Source organism: Chiloscyllium punctatum, chromosome 42, assembly GCF_047496795.1.
Source record: "Chiloscyllium punctatum isolate Juve2018m chromosome 42, sChiPun1.3, whole genome shotgun sequence".
Taxonomy (NCBI): domain Eukaryota; kingdom Metazoa; phylum Chordata; class Chondrichthyes; order Orectolobiformes; family Hemiscylliidae; genus Chiloscyllium; species Chiloscyllium punctatum.
The window spans coordinates 37,748,505-37,772,946 of record NC_092780.1 but is presented as its reverse complement, the minus strand read 5'-3'; the positions used below and the strand labels follow the sequence as shown (position 1 = coordinate 37,772,946).

The following is a 24,442-nucleotide window of genomic DNA, read 5'->3' as shown; positions in this document are numbered from 1 at the left end:
CCCTATAACTTGCTTTATTTTGCTCCGAACACAGGATCCTGGACTCCTGGTGGTGGTAGTAGACCTGGAGCCTGGATTCTCAGCAGTGCCGGTGAGATGGCGACGCTGGTGAGATGGCAGCAACAGCAGAGCCGGGGTCTCCTGCTGCATCACCGGTGTCGTATACTGCTCTTGGAGAGGGACTCCTTGAGTAGCAGCATACCTTGCAGAAGCCAGACTTAGGACACCAATTTTAACAGATGTTTAACTCTTATTTAAGTAAGTTCTTTTTATCCTTATTTGTAACTCGAAATGGTGCTAGATTACGTTGACAAAACACTTTTACACTGTATCGTCAAAGTATAGGTGACAATAAATCATCATTCATTTAAAAAGTAATGAATCAGTTCTGAGCAAGGGTCGCTCAACCAGAAATGTTAATTCTGATTTCTCTCCATGGATGCTGCCAGGTCTGCTGAGTTTTTCCAGCAATTTCTGTTTTTGCTTCTGATGTAAAACATCTGCAGTTCTTTCTGTTTTTATTTTGTAATGAAATCAACAACTAGTTAATCTGTTTTCATCAGTTTGGTTGAAGATTAAATATTAGGAGAGTTCATTTGCTTTTTTTTCCAAAGAGAATGCCAATATGGTGGCATGGTTTAACATCTCGTTTGAAAGGCAGCACTTAAAACCCATGCAGTAGCACCAGCCTAGATTTTGTGCTCAAGGCTCTGGAAGGAGGCTTGAACACACAGTCAAGTGATTCAGAGGCAAGAGTCTTAATGAGTCCAGCTTTTATTAGGAAATGGCGGAGATAAAATATATTAAATGGAAAAGGAAATGCAGATTGGTGGATGCAATGATAAAGTATAACTTCTAAGTGTTTAAAATGCAAATATTAACTAAAGTATAATTAAGTCAAAAACTCTTTGCAGTAACTCACAAAGAATTTATTTAGGCCAAATAAACATGGACCCAAGACAAAGTAATAATTACTGAATTACTTTGAAATTTGATCCAAAATGGCTAGCTAATATCTTGCTTCATGTAGTCCTTCTGCGCTTGGTATTATGTTTACTGGGAACTGACATCTTTTCTGCGGTTCAATGGGTAGCATTCTCGCCTCTGTTGGAGAAGTGGGATCAAGTTTCACTCCAGAAAGTTCAGGCACAATCTAGGCTGATACTCCAGTGCAGCCCTGAGGGAGTGGTGCATCAACCGAGGGGCTGTCTTTTCAAAGAGATGATAAACCTAACCATGTCTGTGATCTCGAGGAGCTGGGAAGTTCTCGCTGCTGTATCGGTCAACGTTTTTCCATTAACTATCATTCATGAAGCGGCTTATCTGAGCATTATCACATTGCTGTTAATGGGAACTTGTAATGTGTAATCAACTTTTTGACATTGCCAATATGACTACTTATAACTGATCTATTGCAAAACACTTCACAACATTCCAAGTTTAGAAAAGGAACTCAAAAAATGTTTTAAGGGAGAAATCAATCTCTGTTATACAGGGAAACCTCAATTATCTGAATGACACAGGCGAGGAGTATTTTGTTTGGATAATTGAATGTTCGGATAACACAGTTTACCCAAGCTTTGAGACCTTGAGATCTTGTTCGGATAATCTGAAATTCAGATAATCGATGTTTGGATTATCGAGGTTGTACTATACTTTGAAAAAAGTTAAATCCTTTGAGGCTGACAAGATAACACTAACTTTAATTTGAAAAGTCATTAATATTTAATACGAACATAGAATATATCTCTCACACGAGAACTGTGCTTGCAATGTAGTTACAGCTTTTCCTTCATATGACTTACAATGCCATCATGAACTTCATGTTATTTGAACATGAAGACCAAGTCTCCGGTTAACCATTCTGGACAATCTGAGTAAGTGCCTGGTAATGGTGGAGAAAATGCACTGTGGATTGCTGTTCAGAAGAAACTTAATACAGCAAATAACGCTCTATTCCACATCATCTAAAACTGATGTGATTTTGGAGAAAAAGTAATCACAAAAACAGCTTTTAACAATGAGACTATTTGATTTTAATCTTTCCTTCTCCCTTAATAAGATTGTGTGACGGGACCTCAATAACCTTTGGATGAAGGCTACATGTTTCGAAGTAATTGAAGAGTTAAATAACATTAGAAGAAAGGCAGTATCAGAAAACACACTCTCTCACCTCTGTACTATGGAGTCATACAGCACGGAAACAGACCCTTCAGTCCAACCAGTCCATGCCGACCATAATCCCAAACTGAACTAGCCCTACCTGCCTGCCTCTGGCCAATATCACTCCAAATGCCTTTTAATTATTTAACTGTACCCACATGCACCACTTCCTCTGGAAGTTTATTCCATACATAATCTCCTCTTAAGTTTCCTAATCTAAGCGGACCAGCAGTGGTTTCTAAAAACAGGAAATTTACAACACAAAATGAGGTTATTTGGTTGAAGGTGTCTCATCTTTAATTCTCTAGCCTTTCCTTGACTGCAATATTGCATTTATAGAGATAGAATCACAGAGATATACAGCACTGAAACAGACCTTTCAATCCAAGACTTCCACGCTGACCAGATATCCTCGATAAATCTTTTCCCATTTGCTAGCACTTGGCACATATCCCTCTAAACCCTTCCTATTCATGTACCCATCCAGATGCCTTTTAAATGTTGTAATTGTTCCAGCTTCCATCACTTCCTCTGGCAGCTCATTCCATACATGCACCACCCTCAGTATGAAAAAGTTGCCCTTTACGTCCCTTTTAAGTCTTTCCCCTCTCATTTTACACCTATGCCCTCTAGTTCCCTCCCACCCTGGGGAAAAAACCTATTTACCCTATCCATGTCCCTCATGATTTTATAAACCTCTATAAGCTCACCCCTCAGTCTCTGACACTCCAGGGAAAACAGCCCCAGGCTATTCAGCCTCTCTCCATTCCTGTTGAAGGGCGCCTACCCGAAATGTCGGTTTTCCTGCTCCTTGGACGCTGCCTGACCTGCTGTGCTTTTCCAGCACCACTCTACTCTAATCTAGACTCTCTCTGTTCCTCCAACTCTGGCAACATCCTTGTAAATCATTTCTAACCCCTTTCAAGTTTCACAACATCCTTCCAATCGGAGGGAGACCAGAACTGCACACAATATTCCAATAATAGCCTAACCAATGTCCTGTACAACCACAATATAACTTCCCAACTTCTATACCCAATGCACTGACCAAATAAAGGCATGCATACCAAATGCCTTCTTCACTATCCTATCTACCTGCGACTCCACTTCCAAGGAGCAATGAACCTGCATTCCAGGGTCTCTTTGTTCGGCAACACTCCCTAAGACCTTACCATTAAGTGTATCAGTCCTGCCCTGATTTGCCTTTCCAAAATGTAGCACCTCACATTTATCTAAATTAGACTGCATCTGCTACTCATCAGCCCGTTGGCCCATTTATCAAGGTCTCATTGTACTCTGAGGTAACCTTCTTCACTGTCCATTACACCTCCAATTTTCATGTAATATGCAAACTTATTAATCATACCTCCTATGTTCACACCTAAATCACTTATATATCTGCCAACTTTACCTTCCCTTAAGAGCTTTTGCCCAAAATGTCAACTCTCCTGCTCCTCGGATGCTGCCTGATTTGCTGTGCTTTTCCAGCATCACACTCTCGACTCTAATCGCCAGCATCTGCAAGTCCTCACTTTTGCCTGAGAATTATCCAGACACTCTATCACAGTTTGATAGAGTCGCAGCAACATCCTTGCTTTTGAACTCTATGCCTGTACCTAGCAAAACAAGGACATCATATTCTTTTTAAACAGCCTTTTCAACTTGCCCTGGCACTTTCAGACTTTTGTACATTTGTACCTCTGTTAGCTTTGTCCCTGTACTTCCTTCAGAATTGTATCATTTAATTCATATTGCCTTTCTTCATTCTTCTTAATAAATCACTTCATGCTTCTCGAGATGAAGCATGCCTGCTGTGCATCTGCACATTTCCCAGTCTATTTCCTTCTATACCTTCCTCATTACCGATAGTATTTTCATGTTTTGTGTCCTAAGCAAACCAAAAGTTTGCTCAATATTCCTGAGTCTAGGTTATTAATAGCTATCCAAAAGCAACAGTGGTCCTAGCACTGAGCTTTGAGGAAAAAAATTTGTTCTTACCTCCAGAATGAAAATTGTTTATCATTGCGACTTTCAGTTCTCTAGTCTTTAGCCAAGTTTGTATCAAAAATGTCACTGTTTCCTTAATCCTTTGGACAAGAAATTTTGAACATTTCTAGAATGTCATTTTATTAATCCCTTTTTCAAATTTCATGTATATATTATTAACTCTGTTACCCTAATCAATTTGCTCCATTACGTCAAAGAACTCAATCAAGCCATTCAAACACAATTAGCTTTTAATAAGAATGTACTAGCTTTCATTTTTAAATTGATTTTTAAAAAAAATTTGCAATTCATTTTCTTTAAAATGATTGCCTTTGAGGCCTTCCCAACACTAGTATCAGGCTGACCAGTCTTTAGGTAACACATTTGTTGAACAGAGATATAATCATTTATAATCCTCCAGTGGCATCACAACACTGGCATCTACCCGACAATGTGGAAAATTACCCAGGTATGTCCTGTACACAAAAAGCAGGACAAATCCAACCCAGCTAATTACTTCCCAATCAGTCTCCTCTCCATTATCAGCAAAGTGTTGGAAGGGGTCATCAACTGGGCTATCAAGCAACACCTGCTCAGTGACGCCCAGTTTAGGTTTCACCAAGGTCACTCAGCTCCTGATCTCATTACAGTCTTGGTTCAAACATGGACAAAAGAACTAAGTTCCAGAGGTGAGGTGAGCGTGATAGCCCTTGACATCAAGGTCGCATTTGACCACATATATCATTAAAGGAGCCCTGGCAAAACTTGAATCAATGTGTATCGGTGGCAAACACTCCGCTAGTTAGAGTCATACCTGGCACAAAGAAAGATAGATTAGGTTGTGGAGGGTCTGTCATCTCAGCTCCAGGACATCTCTGCAGGAGTCCCTCAGACTAGTGTCCTGGGCACAACAATCTTCAGCTGCTTCATCAATGACCTTTCCTCTGTCATAAGTGGCGATGTTCGTTGATGATTGCAGTGTTCTGCACCATTCACAACTCCTCAGATACAAGATCTGGACAATATCCAGGCTTGGGCCAACAAATGGCAAATAACATTCATGTCACAAAAATGCCACACAATGACCATCACCAACAAGAGACACTAACCACCGCCCCTTGACAGCCTCGGCGACTGTCTGCGTTGAGTTTGCACATTCTCCCCGTGTCTGTACGGGTTTCCTCCAGGTGCTCCAGTTTCCTCCCACAGTCCAATGATGTGCAGGTCAGGTGAAATGCTAAATTGCCCATCGAATTAGGTGCATTAATTAGGGGGAATGGGTCTGGGTGGGTTACTCTTCGGAAGTTCGGTGTGAACTAGTTGGGCTGAAGGGCCTGTTTCCACACTGTAGGGAATCTAATCTAATCAATGGTATTACCATCACTGAATCCCCCACAAACAGCATCCTTGGAGTTTCCATTGACCAGAAACTCAACTAGATTCACTGCATAAACACAGTGGCTACAAGAGCAGGTCAGAGACTAGAGATACTGTGGCAAAAAACTCACCTCGTGATTTCCTTAAGTCTATCCACCATCTACAAGGCACAAGCCAGGAGTGGGATGGAATACTCCCCACTTGCCTGGATGGGTGCAGTTCCAACAACTCTGAAGCAGCTTGACAAGGGTAGGGCGGTAGATGTAGTCTAAATGAATTTCAGTAAAGCCTTTGATAAGGAACCAAATGGAAGACTGCTCTGGAAGATTAGATCACATGGATTCTAGGGCAAGCTGGCAAATTGGATACACAATTGACTTGATGCTAGGAAGCAGTGGGTAATAGTAGAAGGATGCTTGTCGGCCTGGAGACCTGTGACTAGTGGAGTGCTTCAGGGGTCAGTGCTGGGTCCATTACTGTTTGTAATGGACTTGGATGAGAATGTAATGACTGATGAAAATGTACAAGGTATGATTAGTAAGTTTGCAGATGGCACTAAAATAGGAAGTATCGTGGACAGTGAGGAAGATGATCAGAAATTGCACAGGACTTTGACCAGCTGGGGATGTGGGCCGAGAAATGACAATTGGAGTTTAATATATTTAGGAGTGAGGTCTTGCATTTTGGAAATTCAAATCAAGGTAGGAGTTTCACGGTGAATGGCAAGGCCTGAAGAAGTGTAGTGGAACGGAGGGACCTTGGAGTTCAGGTGCACGATTCTTTGAAAGTGGATCCCAGGTAGACAGGACAGTGGAAGGTGGCTTTTGGCACACTGGCCTTCATCAGACAGGGCATTAAGTATAGAAGCTGGGAAGTTATGTTGCAGTAGTGCAGGATGTTGGTGAGGCTGTACTTGGAGTATTGTGTTCAGTTTTGGTCACCTTGCTATAGGAATGATGTGGAGATGCTGGTGTTGGACTAGGGTGTACAAAGTTAAAAATCAGACATAACCACATTATACTGGATTAGTGGTGCTGGAAGAGCACAGCAGTTCAGGCAGCATCCAAGGAGCAGCGAAATCGACGTTTCGGGCAAAAGCCCTTCATCAGGAATAAAAAAAGGTCTTTTGCCCGAAACGTCGATTTCGCTGCTCCTTGGATGCTGCCTGAACTGCTGTGCTCTTCCAGCACCACTAATCCAGTATTTGGTTTTCAGCATCTGCAGTTATTGTTTTTACCTCATTGATTATAACCACATTATAGTCTAACAGGTTTATTTGGAAGCACTTGCTTTCTGAGTGCTGCTGCTTCATCAGGTGGTTGTAAGTGCTTCCAAATAAACCTGTTGGATTGTAACCTGGTGTTGTGATTTTTAACCTTGTTATATGAAGGATGTTATTAAACTGGAAAGATTGTAGAAGAGATTTACAAGGGTTTTGCCAGGACTCTCTCCCTATAACTGAGTTATAGGGAGAGATTAGACAAGTTCAGGAGACTGAAGGGGGATCTTATAGAAGCGTATAAGATCATGACAAGCATGGATAAGTTGAATGCACTCAGTCTTTTTTTCCCCAGGGTTGGGGAATCCAGGACTAGGGTGCATCAGTTTAAGGTTAGAGGGCAAGAATGAAAGGGAACCTGAGGGGCAACTTTTTATTTTTTACTCAGAGGGTGGTATGCTTATGAAATGAGCTGCCAGCAGAAGTGGTTGAGGTGGGTACATTAACAACAGTTAAAACACATTTGGACAAATACATGGAAACAAAAGGTTTAGCAGGATATGGGCCAAGTGCAAGGAAATGGGTTTAGCATGGATGGACATTTTGGTCAGCATGGACCAGTTTGGGCCGAAGGGCCTGTTGCAGTGCTGTAGGACTCTATGACTGTTTGATTCTTTATTCTGCTGCCAATCTGTGATTCCAATCCATCGGTCTAGAGCCTTTTCCAACTCGGTGAAATTAGTTCTCCAACTAAGCACTTTTAACTTGGATTTTTCCCCGTTTTGCATTAAACCTGATAGCATGTGGGAATCAGTGATCACGATGTTGTCTCAATGAAACAAATGTCTCAATGTCCTCAGCAGAGGCCTCACCTTCATTCCCCTACGCTCTCAGATTAATGAGTTCAACATGCGGCATGACATCGAACAATTGTTCCGCCGCCTTCGCCTCCGTGCCTACTTCTCCAACCAAGATTCTCGCCCACCCTCTGACGACCCTATCCACCTGGACACCCCTTGCTGGCCTCTTACCCGCCCTCGATCTCTTCATAGCCAACTGCTGCCGCGACATTAACCCCTCTCACCCACTCCAACCTCTCACCCTCGGAACGTGCAGCCCTCCACTCCCTCCGTTCCAACCCCAACCTCACCATCAAACCAGCAGACAAGGGAGGCGTGGTAGTAGTTTGGCACACCGACCTTTACACTGCTGAGGCTAAACGCCAGCTCGCAGACACCTCCTCCTACTGCCCCCTTGACCATGACCCCACCTCCCACCACCAAACCATCATCTCCCAGACCATCCATAACCTCATCACCTCAGGGGATCTCTCATCCACCGCCTCCAACCTCATAGTCCCACAACCCCGCACCGCCCATTTCTACCTCCTGCCCAAAATCCACAAACCTGACTGCCCCGGCCGACCCATTATCTCAGCCTGCTCCTTTCCCACCGAACTCATCTCTGCATACCTCGACACGGTCCTGTCCCCCTTAGTCCAAGAACTCCCCACCTACGTTCGGGACACCACCCACGCCCTCCACCTCCTCCATGATTTTCGCTTCCCCGGTCCCCAACGCCTTATCTTCACCATGGACATCCAGTCCCTGTACACCTCCATCCCCCATCACGAAGGACTTAAAGCCCTCCGCTTCTTCCTTTCCCGCCGTACCAACCAGTACCCTTCCACCGACACCCTCCTTCGATTGACTGAACTGGTCCTCACCCTGAACAACTTCTCTTTCCAATCCTCCCACTTCCTCCAAACCAAAGGAGTAGCCATGGGCACCCGCATGGGCCCCAGCTATGCCTGCCTCTTCGTCGGATATGTGGAACAGTCCATTTTCCGCAGCTATACTGGCCCCACCCCCCACCTTTTCCTCCGCTACATCGATGACTATATCGGCGCTGCCTCGTGCTCCCATGAGGAGGTTGAACAGTTCATCCACTTTACCGACACTTTCCACCCTGACCTCAAATTCACCTGGACCGTCTCAAACTCCTCCCTCCCCTTCCTAGACTTTTCCATTTCTATCTCTGGCGACCGAATCGACACGGACATTTACTATAAACCGACCAACTCCCACAGCTACCTAGACGACACCTCCTCCCACCCTGTCCCCTGTAAAAATGCCATCCCATATTCCCAATTCCTTTGTCTCCACCGCATCTGCTCCCAGGAGGACCAGTTCCAAAACCGTACCACCCAGATGGCCTCCTTCTTCAAGGACTGCAATTTCCGTCCAGACGTAGTCGACGATGCCCTCCACCGCATCTCTTCCACTTCCTGTTCCTCCGCCCTTGAGCCCCGCCCCTCCAACCGCCACCAGGACAGAACCCCACTGGTCCTCACCTACCACCCCACCAACCTCCATATACAGCGTATCATCCACCATCATTTCAGTCACCTCCAAACGGACCCCACCACCAGGGACATATTTCCCTCCCCTCCCCTATCAGCATTCTGAAAAGACCACTCCCTCCGTGACTCCCTCGTCAGGTCCACGCACCCCACCAACCCAACCTCCATTCCTGGCACCTTCCCCTGCAACCGCAAGAAATGCAAAACTTGCGCCCACACCTCCCCCCTTATCTCCCTCCAAGGCCCCAAGGGACACTTCCATATCTGCCACAAATTCACCTGCACCTCCACACACATCATCTATTGCATCCGCTGCACCCGATGTGGCCTCCTCTATATTGGGGAGACAGGCTGCCTACTTGCGGAACATTTCAAAGAACACCTCTGGGACACCTGGACCAACCAACCCAACCACCCCCGTAGCCCAACACTTCAACTCCCCCTCCCACTCCACCAAGGACATGCAGGTCCTTGGACTCCTCCATCGCCAGACCATGACAACACGATGGTTGGAGGAAGAGCGCCTCATCTTCTGCCTGGGAACCCTCCAACCACAAGGGATGAACTCAGATTTCTCCAGTTTCCTTGCTTCCCCCCCCCCCCCCCCCCCCCCCACCTTGTCTCAGTCAAATCCCTCGAACTCAGCACTGCCTTCCTAACCTGCAATCTTCTTCCTGACCTCGCCGCCCCCACCCCACTCCGGCCTATCACCCTCACCTTGACCTCCCTCCACCTATCGCATTCCCAACGCCCCTCCCCCAAGTCCCTCCTTTTATCTTAGCCTGCTGGACACACTTTCCTCATTCCTGAAGAAGGGCTGATGTCCGAAACGTCGCTTTTCCTGTTCCTTGGATGCTGCCTGACCTGCTGCGCTTTTCCAGCAACACATTTTCAGCTCTGATCTCCAGCATCTGCAGTCCTCACTTTCTCCTCAATGAAACATACTCAACATGTTCCACTTAATTCCCAGAACTAGTTACAGCAGCGCTTTTGCTTTCCCCCTTGCTCATCTGAAAATAGCTGACTAAGCATGTCTGTTTGCAGTAATTCCCCCCTTTCTCTGGTGTTTTACATTGTTACTTTTATAGTTTATATTAGAATAATTGAACTCTTCCATGATCACAATTCTAACGTCCTTGGATCATTTGACAATTTGCAAAAATTTCTTTCCATTTAGTGATCCATATTGCCTTTATTGTTACTGAATTCTAACCTCGGGCTGTAACAACATCTTTGATCACACCCCTTGCATTCCTCTTTCCTTATTGATCATGAATATATTGAAGCTGGGAATACTAAGTGTCCAGTCTGCCAGTACAGCATTACCCCCATGCGGCTACTTGTGTCTGCAATTCACCAACCCTATTTATCACGCTCCATACATATAGACACATGCAGTCTAAAACCATCTTATTCTGCCTTGCATTTCCCTCGTGCCCAATCACTACTATATTTCAAACACACACAGGCAGCATAATTCTTTCCTGCTCCTTCTCAAGTATGAACGCTTGGTGCTTAATCAAAATAAAGGCATTTGATGTCGAGTTTTGAACAATACCAAATCCTTTAAAGATTAGAGATACCTTTATTAAAGTATTTTGAACAGTATCAAATATTATATAATTAGGCAAAGTGCATGAAAGAATTTGTTTTTTGCAAAATATTTCTAAATAGCACAGGAACAGCAAAATGCAGAATGTCATTATAAACATGGGATGATAAGAAAAATCTGGGAGAAAAAAAATCTAAGAACACTAAGATTTTTAAAATGTTTAATTTTTGAAATAAATGCTAGGTTTTGTGTCAAAACCTGGAACAAAAGATATTGTGGTGGGCTTGCTGTTTGTTCTGGTGTATTCCCCCAGTATTTTTTCCATTCTGCTGGAAATTACTACAACAGCAAAAGTAAAATCTGATATATCACCTAGCATGAGACGGTACATTACAAAACATTTGTTTGCATTCACACTGGGAGCCTTTCGAACCTTTAAAATGATTCAAAACTATATAAATTGAAAAGTCTTTTTTTCTACAGTCGCACAACTGGAAACAGCTTTAAGCCTGTCACAGCTTGTGTATTTCACAGGCTTAAGAAAATTCATACATCATATTTCCGTTTAGCTCATCAAGTTTCCAAAAATATTGGAAAGCTTTGGGATGCAGTGTTTTGTGAAGCCAAGAAACTACATGGCATGACATCCTTTTCTTAGCCCATGTGCTGTCACAAGAACCTTGTTGCATTAACAGCCATATGTCACTGTCCTTACATATGTTAAGGAGATTGAGAGATGGTGTACACACATATGTGGGTGTGTCGCTCTGTGTCTTGATGACATTGTACCAGAAGTGGCTAAACTGGGCAGTTTACGTCCGAACCACTTGCATCTTACCAGCTTCACCCTCTCCAAATGGTCTCTCAGCTTTCTGACTCTCTGACCCACAGACTGCAATCAGGGAAGGTAGACAACTGCACCTCCTCCATACTCAACACTGGAACCCCAGGAATACATCCTCAGTGCCCTACTCTACTCACTGTACATCCACGACTACTTTGCCAAATTCTGAAAGAACACCTTCTACAAGTCTGCTGATGACACAACCGTAGTAGGATGGATATGGAACGACGAGTCAGAATACAGAAAGGAGATATAGGGCACGGTGCAATGAGAATAACGTTTCTCTCAATGTCAGCAAAAATAAAGAACTGATCATTGATTAGATTAGATTAGAGTACTTAGTATGGAAACAGGCCCTTCAACCCAACAAGTCCACACCGACCCGCCGAAGCGCAACCCACCCAGACCTATTCCCCTACATTTACCACTTCACGTAACACGTTAGGCAATTTAGCATGGCCAATTCACCTGACCTGCACATTTTTGGATTGTGGGAGGAAACTGGTGCATCCGGAGGAAACCCACACAGACACGGGGAGAACGTGCAAACTCCACACAGTCAGTTGCCTGAGGCGGGAATTGAACCCAGGTCTCTGGCGCTGTGAGGCAGCAGTGCTAACCACTGTGCCACCGGGCCGCCATGACTTCGCAAAGCAAAGAGAACACACCCCCTCCTACATCAATGAAGCAGAGGTTGAGAGGGTACAGAGCGTCAAGTTCCTAGGAATGATGATAATTGACAACCTGCTCTGGACTTCCCACATAGATGTCATGGTCAAGAAAGCACAACAGCACCTCTCCTTCTAATGCAGCTCAGCAAGTTTAGCATGTCCAATGTTTGCACATGCACCATTGAAAGGCTACTGTGCAGGTGCATAACTGCTCTGTCCAGGACTGTAAGAAACTTCAGTGTGTGGTGTGCACAGTCTACACCATCACAGAAGTTAACCTTCCAACAATGGACTCAGTTGACATGGCTCATTTCCATGGAAAGGCTGCCAAAGTCATCAAAGATCCATCACACCCCGGTAATGCTCTCCTCCAACTACATCCATCAAGCAGAAGATACAGCAGCTTGAACACATGAACCAGCAGGTTCAGGAACAGCTTCTTCCCGGTCGTTATTAGACTGATGAATGGACTTTCTAACTTCAAATAACGTTGACCTTGTTAATGTGGATCTTGCCGAGTGCACGCCCTGTGTTACGTAACCTGTATATTTCTAAACTTTTTTTTCCCTCAGTCTGTGATCTGTATGTCTGTGCTTACTATGATCTACCTGCATTGCTTGTAAACAAAGCTTTTCACTGAACTTAGGTATGTGTGACAATAAATAAATCAAAACCAAGATCTCTGGATATTGGCAGGAGGCCCGAGATGCAGATTTTCTGCCTGTGATCTGGATGGCATTATGAACTCAGGGGAGATTCTGGGCAGGCTCTCGGCAGAATGTTGAATTTGAATTTGTACAAGCATCACACCCCTAATTAAGAAGTGATTGCATAACAGAAGAATTGAACTTAGTTCAGCAGTTAATGAGGATAGTGAGTCTCATGACCTAAATAACAGCTTCTCTAAAAACTAAGCAGCAATCTTCTGACAGCAAATAAAACAGAAGGTGTACGATTGCATAACCATTTGCCTCTACATTTTCTAGGATTAGGTGAAACTTCCAGAAAACAAATCTTCCATGGTCAGCTTTTCTTTTCCTTGCCCTGTTTCTATTATGTTTATTTAAAACAGATGTATCTCAGCTTGATGGACCCCATAGGCTAATTGATTGGCAGCAGCCTCACAAAGTAACAAAGAATGGAGAGACTTGGCAACTGGAGAAAGCTGAGGGCACCCAGAGTCTGAACAAGAAAAGAAAGTATCTAAGGAAAGCTGTCAGTTGATTGTAGAAAGGGAAACACAGTAGCCAATGTTAGAGGATATGTCTCAGCAACTGGAAGATTAAAAACATTCAATTAACTTTCCTATACTCTGATGATATCAATAAAAGTGACACATTCTCTCTCCAGTCACTCTTTTGCCCTTAATGTATTTGTAGAACCCCTTTGGATTCTCCTTAACCCCATTTGCAAAAGCTATCACATGTTCCTTTTTTGTCCCCCTGATTTCCCTCAAGTACAGAGGAACCTCAATTGTAGAGCATTTGATTATCCAAATATTGGATTATCCGGCAAGATCGCAAGGTCCCAATGCTCGGCTAAACTACGTTAGCTGGCATTCGATTATCCGGAATTCAATTAACTAAATGAAATACTCCCTGCCCGTATCCTTCGGATAATCGAGGTTCCTCTGTTTACTCTTGCTGCCCTTATAGTCCTCTAGGGATTCACTCGAACCCACCCATCCGTGCCATTGGACAGCATGGTGGCTCAGTGGTTAGCACTGCTGCCTCACAGCGCCAGGGACCTGGGTTCAATCCCCACCTCGGGTAACTGTCTGTGTGGAGTTTACACATTCTCTCTGTCTGCGTGGGTTTCCTCCGGGTGCTCCGGTTTCGTCCCACCGTCCAGGTTAGGTGAATTGGCCATGCTAAATTGCCCATAGCATTAGGAGCATTAGTCAGGGGTAAATGGAGGGGAATGGGTCTGGGTGGGTTGCTCTTCAGAGGTTCGGTGTGGACTTGTTGGGCCGAAGAGCCTGTTTCCACACTGTAGGGAATCTAATCTAATCATACCCGACATATGCCTCCTTCTTTCTCTTGACTAAAGCCTCGATTTCTCTAGCCATCCAGCATTCCCTACATCTACCCTTGCCCTTCACACTAACAGGAACATATGGTCTCTGAACTCCTGTTACCTTATTTTTTGAAGGCCTTCCACTTTCTAAGTGTCCCTTTACCTGCAAATAGCATCTTCTAATCAACTTTTGAAAGGTCCTGCCTAATACAATCAAAATTAGCCTTACTCCAATATAACTTCACTGGATGTTCTCCCAGAAATATCATCCCTATGTACAGCTGTAATGTTATCCTTAACCAAAAATGCCACTCGGTCTTCCCTCTAGCCCCTTTTTCTGTCCTTCATATAGCACCTATACCCTGGAATATTAAGCTGCCAGACCTGCCCCTCCCTGAGCCACATTTCTGCAATAGCTATGGTTTTCCAGCTCCAAGTTTCCAACTAAACGTTTGAGCAAGAGGTGTAGTTAGTTGCTCTATATAACAATTTTACAGGATGCTATCTTCAAGTTAAAAACCAGTTATACCTATCACACAAATGAGCAATGGGGCATGTGAATTGCAGTGCTGGTGTGATACTAGGTGTAGCTTCCAAAGACTGGCGCATCATATCAATCAACCCTTTGGCTGCTTGCAACAGACAGGATACTGTACATTCCCAAACAGCCTGTACTTGTAAAACTCAGAACACAGTGTCATCATCAGATCAGATACAGTAAGCCAACACTTGCTAATCAAACCTGAATGTGTCGAGATAATATCGACACCCAATTTTGGACCGTCAGTTGGGCTCACAACATGGCACATATACTTATACCACAGCTGCATATATTAATACACAGGGTCTCATCCTTGGTGGGCAGAGAGAACATGCACACACACTGCAATCATTTCAACACAACAAAATAGGTGAGAGCCATTTTCTGGTTCACTTCTCAGGACAATGTTTTGACCAGTGTTAATATGCTCGGTTTAAAAAGTAAACAAAGCTTGACAGTTAACCATTTTTCACTATTAACTGATGCTTTCTTCTTGGCAACATCGTTGCTAATTAGAATCCATTTGCCAATCAATCAGCTCTCTCTTGTGAAACAATATAAATGTAGTTTTCCCTTTAATTTGGAATGTCCAGCAAATTGCTTTGATGTGTGGAAGATGAAAACTTTTGACAAAATGTAGCTTTTTTCAATCTGCACTCAAGGACTGTACTACCGAATGACTGAGTTGGGCTTGCTGTGATCTCTTTGATCAATATCTCAATGTTCATTTGAACAATATTAAAAAGATACTGAAGCCTCTGCTGTTGACATGTTAACAATTTGTCCGATTCACACTTTTATATGCTTCAGGAATTGTTGCATTTTTTTCTCCTAAAGAACATTTCCGAATGGGTACTTTCTCGGCAGCAGTTCCACACTTTCCATTGTGCATAACTAATGAGTCATATAATATAATTTATACTGGGTGAATGGACTTGGAAGGGAGCAGAGCTAGCATCAAACAGGCACACTAGAACAATTCACAGATTCCTACACCCCTACGTTTTCCTGCAAATGTTCTTCTTGACATCATCGTTCAGATTCTTTGACAGCCATGATAGGATCTGTATTCACCATTTCTTCCGAACCTAGCCATTCATTCTGTAAAAATGTTTTTCCTTTGGCTATTTTGCCATTCATACTAAAGCTATGTCCTCTGGTTTTCAACACTTCTGTCAATGAAAACAGTTTCACCTAATCTACTCTATCCATACCTCTCTAGAACACCTCCCAAGGAGGATATTTTCAGAACCATCTGGTGAATTGGCCAGGCTAAATTGCCCATTGCGTTACGTGTATTAGTCAGAGGGGAAACGGGTCTGGGTGGGTTGGTCTTCGGAAGGTTAGTGTGGATTGGTTGGGCCAAAGGGCCTGTTTCCACACTGAAGGGAATCTAATCTGCAAGGAACTGGACTCCTTCATTCCTGGGACCACAATAGTATATTTCTGCATCTTTTCTGATGTCCTGTGTAAAGTTGGAGTCCAGAATTCAAAACAATACTTTAGTTGAGACCTAATAATTCAAAGTTTATCAAAATTTAAAACAGTATCAGATTTTACTCTAAGTTAGTAATTTAAAGTTAGATGCCTGATAGAACCTTTTCTTTAGTTAGTCACATAGAACTACGGCTGATTTTATTTATTTATTCCACTTCTGAGCTTCCAGTTATTGATAATCAGTATGGCAGTGTTACAGCAATTGCAACTGAGATCAGTTAACTTATGGCTTTGTGCTCTCTGCAACACAATAGGTGATGTATTCACTGAATTATTGGGGAAGAAAATAAAATCATGTAGGTCGAAAATCTAAATGTGTTTGAATTGAGATACTTTTCCTCAATGTGCAATCAGAACAAATCATGAGCTTACCTTCCGTACATGGCTAGAAAAGAGCGTGTTCATGTATTTGTCTTTTCGCTTCAGCTCACTGGCTCTTGCAGAAAAGGCAGGTGTCATCTGTGGGTTATCCTGTTTCTGAAATAAAAGAAAAGAGAAGCAAAGATATGGTAAGCAACTTTTACAATTCCATCTCAAAGCTATTTGTCGTTTCTGTTTCTTCACAAAACTGCGTCTGTGTCATCCAACCAACATATAAGATGATCCTGACTTTTCTGATGTATCAATTGTGTTTCAAAACTGCAGAGCTTTTTTAAAATGAGAATAATCAATAAAAATCCATTGGAAGTTAGGAAGTGACCCGGAAGTTGTGATTTGAAGAATTCCGAAAAAGAACACCCTTTAAATTTAGGCGATTTATTTGATTTACAATGCAGAAAAAATAACTTCTGACTAACATATTAACAAAACAAATTGATTAATCAAGAGCTTGTGAACATTAGCTGAAAAGGAAACTGACATGAATTGTAAATTTGCAGTCACATTGCATTGTGAACTAAAATGTTTTAATTTACAGTCTCGTTTTCACACACTATCATCCACAGCCTGAAAATAGATCCTGTTTGAAACAAGCAACAATCTTTTTCAGGCCTATAGTCGCAATCTGACACAGTGGAAAATTCAAATCCATGGAAATTTGATTCTTTGTTACACCAGATATGTGACCTCAGGAAAGCCATGCCCAACAGTTGTCTTTAACCAGTGTCTCGTATCTATTTTTGTGTTCATTTTCTCAGATCAAACTCCCAAGTAGAATGACAGAACCTGACAGTATAGGAAGACATTTGCCATTTGTCTCAATGTCAGAACAACCCACAACTGCACAGCTCTCTCAACATGACTCCCATTTTCCTCTGCTTCAAACACTTGCTTTTCCAAAAATAAATCATGTTACAAGTTATGAAAAATCCAATTTAAATACAGCATAATTTTTACATTTTACGTAATTTAAAACAAAATTCTATGAAGGAATATGGACATCGCTGGGAAGGACAGCATTTACTCCCACTTCTGAATTGTCCTTGAGATGTCCTGGGATATTTCAGAGCACAGTTAAAGAGTCAACCACATTTGCAGTGATTTGGAGTCATGAGTAGGCTAATCAGGTATGGATTACAGGCTTCCATTCCTACAGAAGATTAGTGAATTGGATGGGATTTATGACAATTGATGGTTTTACAGGCACTATTATTACTAGCTTTCAATTCTAGATTTTATTAATTCAACTTAAATTCCTCCAGCTGCTAAGCTGACATCATATGCTACAAACCCAGGCCTTTGGATTATGAATCCAGTGACATTATTATCACATTACCATCTCGTACACGATCAGCGAGTGACTCGAGCGTCTTAACAACAGTGCTAGAAAGCTTTCTCATCTTGTCCACTGCAAGTACTGACTCTTGTGGAGATATTAGTTTTAAGGATACAGTATCCTCGATTAAGTGGACATACTTCATCTGGAGATGGAGGGAAAGCTGTGACAGATTCTGCAAATCAGAAGGTACAAAAAACAATCCAACATCATCAACGTCTCACTAGCTAACTTTCCCAATATCAAGGCACTAATCAGTCAAAGCCATCTTCGCTAGGTAGAACCTGTCATTCGGATGCTTGGCTCCAGACTCCTTTAACAACAGTTCTCATGAAAAATCTGTTGTGACAAGAAAACACAAAACAACCCTGAAATGATCAAACATTCCTGCTGACCCGTGAGATACCCTAGTTTAGAACAGACTGAAAGGAAAAGGTTTCTTCAGAAGACCCAAAATTCATCAAAAGACTGTGTTAAGAATGCACAGAGGTAAATCAAGGTGTTGGAGAGAGAACACAACCTTCCAAACCTCACCCATTTGTACCTTCATGCAATATCAGCCCTTTCTGTAGCCGAGTTGGTGATCACATATTGGACTTATCCACCAACTCAGGACTTGTCAAATTGGAGTGGAAGCAAGTAATCCTGGGTCCTAAAGGACAGCCTGAAGAGCGAAGTTGGAATGCCAGCAGGGCCGATAACATCCAATCCTGACCTCACCCAACGATTCAGCAATAGTCAAAGGAGCAGATGACAATCAGCAGCAAGAATAATTTCTCCTTACCTTTGGAAAGCTGTCACAACTACAGATATACAAGCAGATCATATTTCAGAATCGGTGTAGGATCATACTGAGCACTTCATGAGCCACTGAGACATTGAGCAAATCTCCAAGTCTTTCTTTTGATATTTGGGAGTCTGCACATGTGCTAATATGGCAAGACTTATCGAACTCTATTTCTTTTTTTATTCTTGTAACTGCATTAATTAGCAGTGTTTATTTGTGTTGTGGCATTAAAGACAAAGGAACAGAAATATAGAATGATGAAAACTGTGCTTAAAATTCTTAACGTAAGCTTGAAAACAGCCCCAAGTTTATATCATTCACTTATCTGATCAAAATGTATTCAGGCCTCACTTGTGACTAGCATGTAATCAGCTTAATTGAACAAACAATGACAGCATTTCAACTATCGTTAGGCTCCGTCAAACTATCAGGACTATTTATGCACGTGTTCACAGTATTGAATACTGTTACAATCCAGATTTATCACCCATTTGTGATGGCACAAAGGAGGGGACAGTTAACAGATTGATGTAACAGGATAAAATAATGAAACAGAAAACATGCAAATTAAATGCTGTTACATTTCAATGAATGTACCAGTACAGAGTGCTGAGAAAACGCACATAATCTTAACGATCAAGTGACGATCACCTTTAAGACAATTACTTCTCCCAAAAGGTCATGAGTTGGTGGAATTCACTACCCCAGAGTGTGATGGATGTTGGACACTGAATAAATTCAAAGAGGAGATAGTGTTATAAACTTAGTGTTTGGAAATTTGTAAAATGGGAAAAGAATTGCACAGTCTCTTTAAAAGATTATGTTTTTTCTGTGCTAAGATTTAAAAATGAATGTTTGTGAACAGCTGCTTTAAAGTTTGCAGGTGCACAGAGAGCCCAAACTGAAACATTTGTATCAAAAGGCACAAAGGAGGCAGGCCAAGCAGCAGTTTTTATCAAGACAACAGGTTTTGAATTTAGAAGAAAGTGAGGACTGCAGATGCTGGAGATCAGAGTCGAGAGTCTGGTGCTGGACAAACACAGCTGGTCAGGCAGCATCCGAGGAACAGGAGAATCGACGTTTCAGGCATGAGCCCTTCCTCATTCCTGAAGAAGGGCTCGTGCCCAATACGTCGATTCTCCTGCTCCTTGGATGCCGCCTGACCTGCTGCGCTTTTCCAGCAACACATTTTCAGGTTTTGAATTTAGCCAATCAATTTAAACTAGGTCCTTGGATATTAAAAACCTATCAAATTTAAATCTGATGGTTTTGACAACCTAGAACCAATCCAATTTTAAACATATTGATAAGTCATCAAGGATATAAAAGGGGGTAGTTGAAAAATTGGCAGAGCTAACTGCCATCCTGGCAGAGTTAACAGCTCTCAGCTCTGGACAGAGAAATGGGCTCTCACAGTTGTCTATGTATCAGAGAAGGCATCATCTAACAGATAATGGTACCAACAACAGAAAAAGGCGTTCCTGATTGCAGAATTGGAGGCGGCATTCCAGGAGGAAGTTTCGATAGAACTTGACACAGAATATTCCTGAAGATTGTAATTTCAAGAGAGCAAATTCTATTTTGTTTTGTATATGAGTGGGACTTGTACTATTTCGAACAGCATACCAGTAAATTCTTGTTTTAATCAATATTAGTTAGTAGTTAAAAGGATTTATTTAGCTTGTTAATAGTTTAGTTAATTTGTTCATAGTTAAAGTTAGATAAATAAATTGTTACTTGTTGATTTAAAAAAAATGAGTGTCAAGAATTTGTTTTATTTACCTACTAGAAGTTGGTTAATAGCAGGTTATACCACTTTTCACACTTTTTTGTTTTCCAGATTATAGGGCAAGGCGATCCTCTGAGTGTTTCAGTTTTAGTTCTCGGGTGGGGGGAGGGGGTTCAACCTCCACTTTATAACAATAGACAGATTGTTAATTAGTAATGGGTTAAAGAGTTATGAAAAGCAGGCAGGAAACTGGAGTTGAGGCCACAATGAGATCAACCATGGTTGTGTGAAATGATGCAGCAGTTTCAAGGGGCTGAATTACTGCTGCCTCACAGCGCCAGAGACCCGGGTTCAATTCCCGCCTGTGTGGAGTTTGAACATTCTCTCCGTGTCTGTGTGGGTTTCCTCCAGGTGCTCCGGTTTCCTTCCACAGTCCAAAAATGTGCAGGTTAGGTGAATTGGCCATGCTAAATTGCCCGTAGTGTTAGGTGCAAGGGTAAATGTAGGGGAATGGGCCTGGGTGGGTTGCGCTTCGGTGGGTCAGTGTGGACTTGTTGGGCTGAAGGGCCAGTTTCCACACTGTAAGTAATCTAATCGAATCTAATTATCTATTTCTGGCTCCTAGTTCTTATGCTCTTATTTTGTAGGATGCCCAAATGACTTATAATTAATATTTTACACATGTGCATGCATGTGAGTATGCATGTATCATTTTAGAAAGTCATGGTTCTTGTTGTGCAAAGCGGCATGATAAGTTAACTCCAAACCAAAACAGGTAGCCAAACTCCATTTATAATTTGTTCTATAAACACAATTTATAAAGAATAAAAGGAAGCACTTTAAATTAGCAAGTTTGTTACAATGCACAACTTGTAAACATTTCCAGTTAATGGCTTAAAGAATGACACATCAAGACTTCTCATTTTGAGATATTTACTGTAACAAATGATTAACAACACTAATGACTTAAACACTAATTCTGTGGAAATCAGATACTTTAAAACCACAGAACATGATATAACTGGAATACTTTATAGGTATACTTTACACTGTCTGTTATTTGGACACCCAATATTCTCAAAATTAATACACAGTTTCTTAGTTCCTATGATGCATTTGTTTTGCTGGGGAAAGGTGTTCTTTTGTGTGCTTTTCTCGGTTATCAAGCTCACAGTGAGGTTCTTTCTGGAGGGTCTCCTTATAGACCGTGCTTGGTGGCACTTCAGCCTTAATTTAAATTTAAATGCATTTGATCTTTCTCACCAAAGCACAGACTCCCAACCACATTCCTCCAAGAACTACAGCAACATTTTGGTTTCTAGATGTTGTCTCTCTCTCTCTCAACTCCAGGACATCTGCACATAAAACTGTGTGAGATATCCAGTGATATTCTAGGAAAGTCTGGAAATTGACCTTTATAATGGTCTCCTCTGCATATCCTTCCAGCTAGCAATGTGAATCACATGGATCTTGCACCGTGTTAGATGTGCTAATTAGCTATCCAAGACCGACCAATACTTTCATCTTGGAACTAAATGGTCAGGTCAAATCACAACTGTTAATGACTTCACAGTCCCAGCGCTCAACACACTTGCTGTTGCCATTTTCCCTAATAGTAAATACTCTACACCTTTTTCCCAGTAAAACAATCTAAGCCTTCCTTTGATCTCTACCAATCAAACTACGCAAGCCTAATACCAGCTAGACTTTAGAACAGGTCACAGTATCCACTTCATTTTACTTTAAATTTAAAACAATCTCGAAACACTGACATATTTGTTCAATCATAAAACTGCAGCAGGCTTATGTAAACATCTGTAAACTTCAACATCTTAAATCTAACTGGCAAATTTCTGGCTGGATACTTTATCAGTACAGTATTCCACTCCTCATTGCTGGCTATCAAGTTGGTTCAATGTTGAACACTTCAATATAATCAATAGTTTGGGGGAAAAAAATGAACATCTATTAGGAAGACAAACAAGGGAAGAAGAGACAAAATTTCTGAATTTGGGTAATGAATTTAAAAGGTCTTCTTCAAAGTGGTACTACTTTCTTCTCACATTAAAGGAGGAGTGGCAGATGTGGTTTAGTTTAGATAAATGCAAGGTTTTGCATTTTGGTAAGACAAACGAGGACAGGGCTTACACAGTTAGTGGTAGGGGCCTGGGGAGTGTTGTTGAACAGAGATCTAGGATGCAGGGACATAGTTCCTTGAAAGTGGTATCACAGATAGACAGGATAATGAAGGCAGTGTTTGGTATGCATGCCTTCACTGGTCACAGTATTGAGTACAGGAGTTGAGGTATCATGTTGGGGCTGTAGAGGACATTGGTGAGGCTACTTTTAGAATATTGTGTACAGTTGTGATGCCCTACTGTAGGAAGGATACTATTAAAATGGAAAAGATGTAGAAAAGATTTACAAGGATGTTACTGGTACTGGAGGGTTTTGAGTTATAAGGAGAAACTGGATAGACTGGGACATTTTTCCCTGGAGCTTAGCAGGTTGAGGGGTGACTTTTGAGAGGTTTATAAAATCATAAGCGGCATAGATAAGGTGAATAGCAAAGGTCTTTCCCTAGGATAGGAGAGTTCAAAATTACAGGCCATACTTTTAAAGTGATAGGGGAAATATTTAAAAGGACCTGAGGGGCAGCATTTTCACACAGAGGGTGGTGCATTTATGGAATGAATTGCTAGAAGAAGTGATAGATATAGATGCAGGTACAGTTACAACATCCAAAAAACATTTGTACAGGTACATGAATCAGAAAGGTTTAGAGGGATATGGGCCAAACACAGACAGATGGGATAGCTTAGTTTGGGAGACCTGGTCAGTATGGACAAGTTGGGCCAAAGGGACTATTTCTGCGTTATATGATTCCATGACTCTATGAAAGGAGAAAGGACTACTGTCATCATAATATCTGTGACAGATCCAATAGGGGTCTGTGCAATCACAATGACGATAAATCTGAGACATTCACTTCAGAATTCCACATCTAGAAATCATTTTAAGTGCTAATTACTGGGGACTAATATACCAATAAAATAGAAGAGACTAACATAGAAGACACAGCAGTAAGCTAGCAATGTTTGTGTCTTAAAATCTTGCACACTTTAGGAAAAAGGATTGGAGGGATTAGGGTAAAGATTTCCATTCATTTGTGTTTTGTAATGACTGAACAGAGCCACGAGTTCAAAATTTAAGGTCAACAGGATCTTACAGGTTAATATTTCACCTATCGGAAACAGTGTGACTGAAAATCTGGACTGAATTACTAGACAGAAAGAAAGGATATGAAACACGTTTTGTGCCAACTTAGTGTTGTATTGCTGACTGCAGGTCGAATTAAAAATGAAGTTGGACATTCTTCATTCTGAAGCCATAAAGTTCAGATACATAGCAAGTGAACATCTCATCTGACATCTCTTTTCTTTATCTCTCCTCAAGCTCAAAAAAACACTTAAAACTAGCACTCAAATAGCCCCTTCAACTTTGCCAAACATGTTATGTCGTTGCACAGGAATATCCAAGCATATATGATGATATTCAGACAAAGCTTCGTTTAAGATGTAGGCTCTGAGGAGTGCTTTAGAGGAGGAAACATGTAGAGACAGAGGTTTTGGAAGGAAATTAGGAAGAGGCAACTGGACAATTTGGCATGTCTGCCAACAGAAGTGTGATTTAAATTTGGAAAGTGCAAGAGAATTGGAGAAGTGCTATGATTCTATATGATCAGCATTTTTGATCTAACTCCTTCTGCCCTTGTGAAGGTCTTGAACCTTTGCAGACCATGTGGTATAGTTACACCCAAAATGAAAAACTACGAAGGGAATTGTAGGTTTTTGACCCAATAACTGTGAAGTAATGGTTATATTGTTATGGTACTTTGTTGTGTGTTTTCGAAGGAAACCTGAAGGCAATGGCATTCCCATTAGCTTGCAACCCTTCTTGGTGTTATTGAAGGTGCCTTAGTGA

At 41.9% G+C, this 24,442-nt stretch overlaps 1 protein-coding gene across 2 annotated transcripts in view; it reads right to left on the bottom strand.

The window, feature by feature from the left end:
- myo1d (myosin 1D) overlaps nucleotides 1–24,442 on the bottom strand; it is a 545,704-nt gene that overhangs the window by 158,157 nt on the left and 363,105 nt on the right. For both annotated transcript variants that reach the window (XM_072561832.1, XM_072561833.1), the window contains exon 19: nucleotides 16,601–16,705. In XM_072561832.1, coding sequence (XP_072417933.1) covers nucleotides 16,601–16,705 — 105 coding nt within the window. The remainder of the gene's footprint in view (nucleotides 1–16,600; nucleotides 16,706–24,442) is intronic.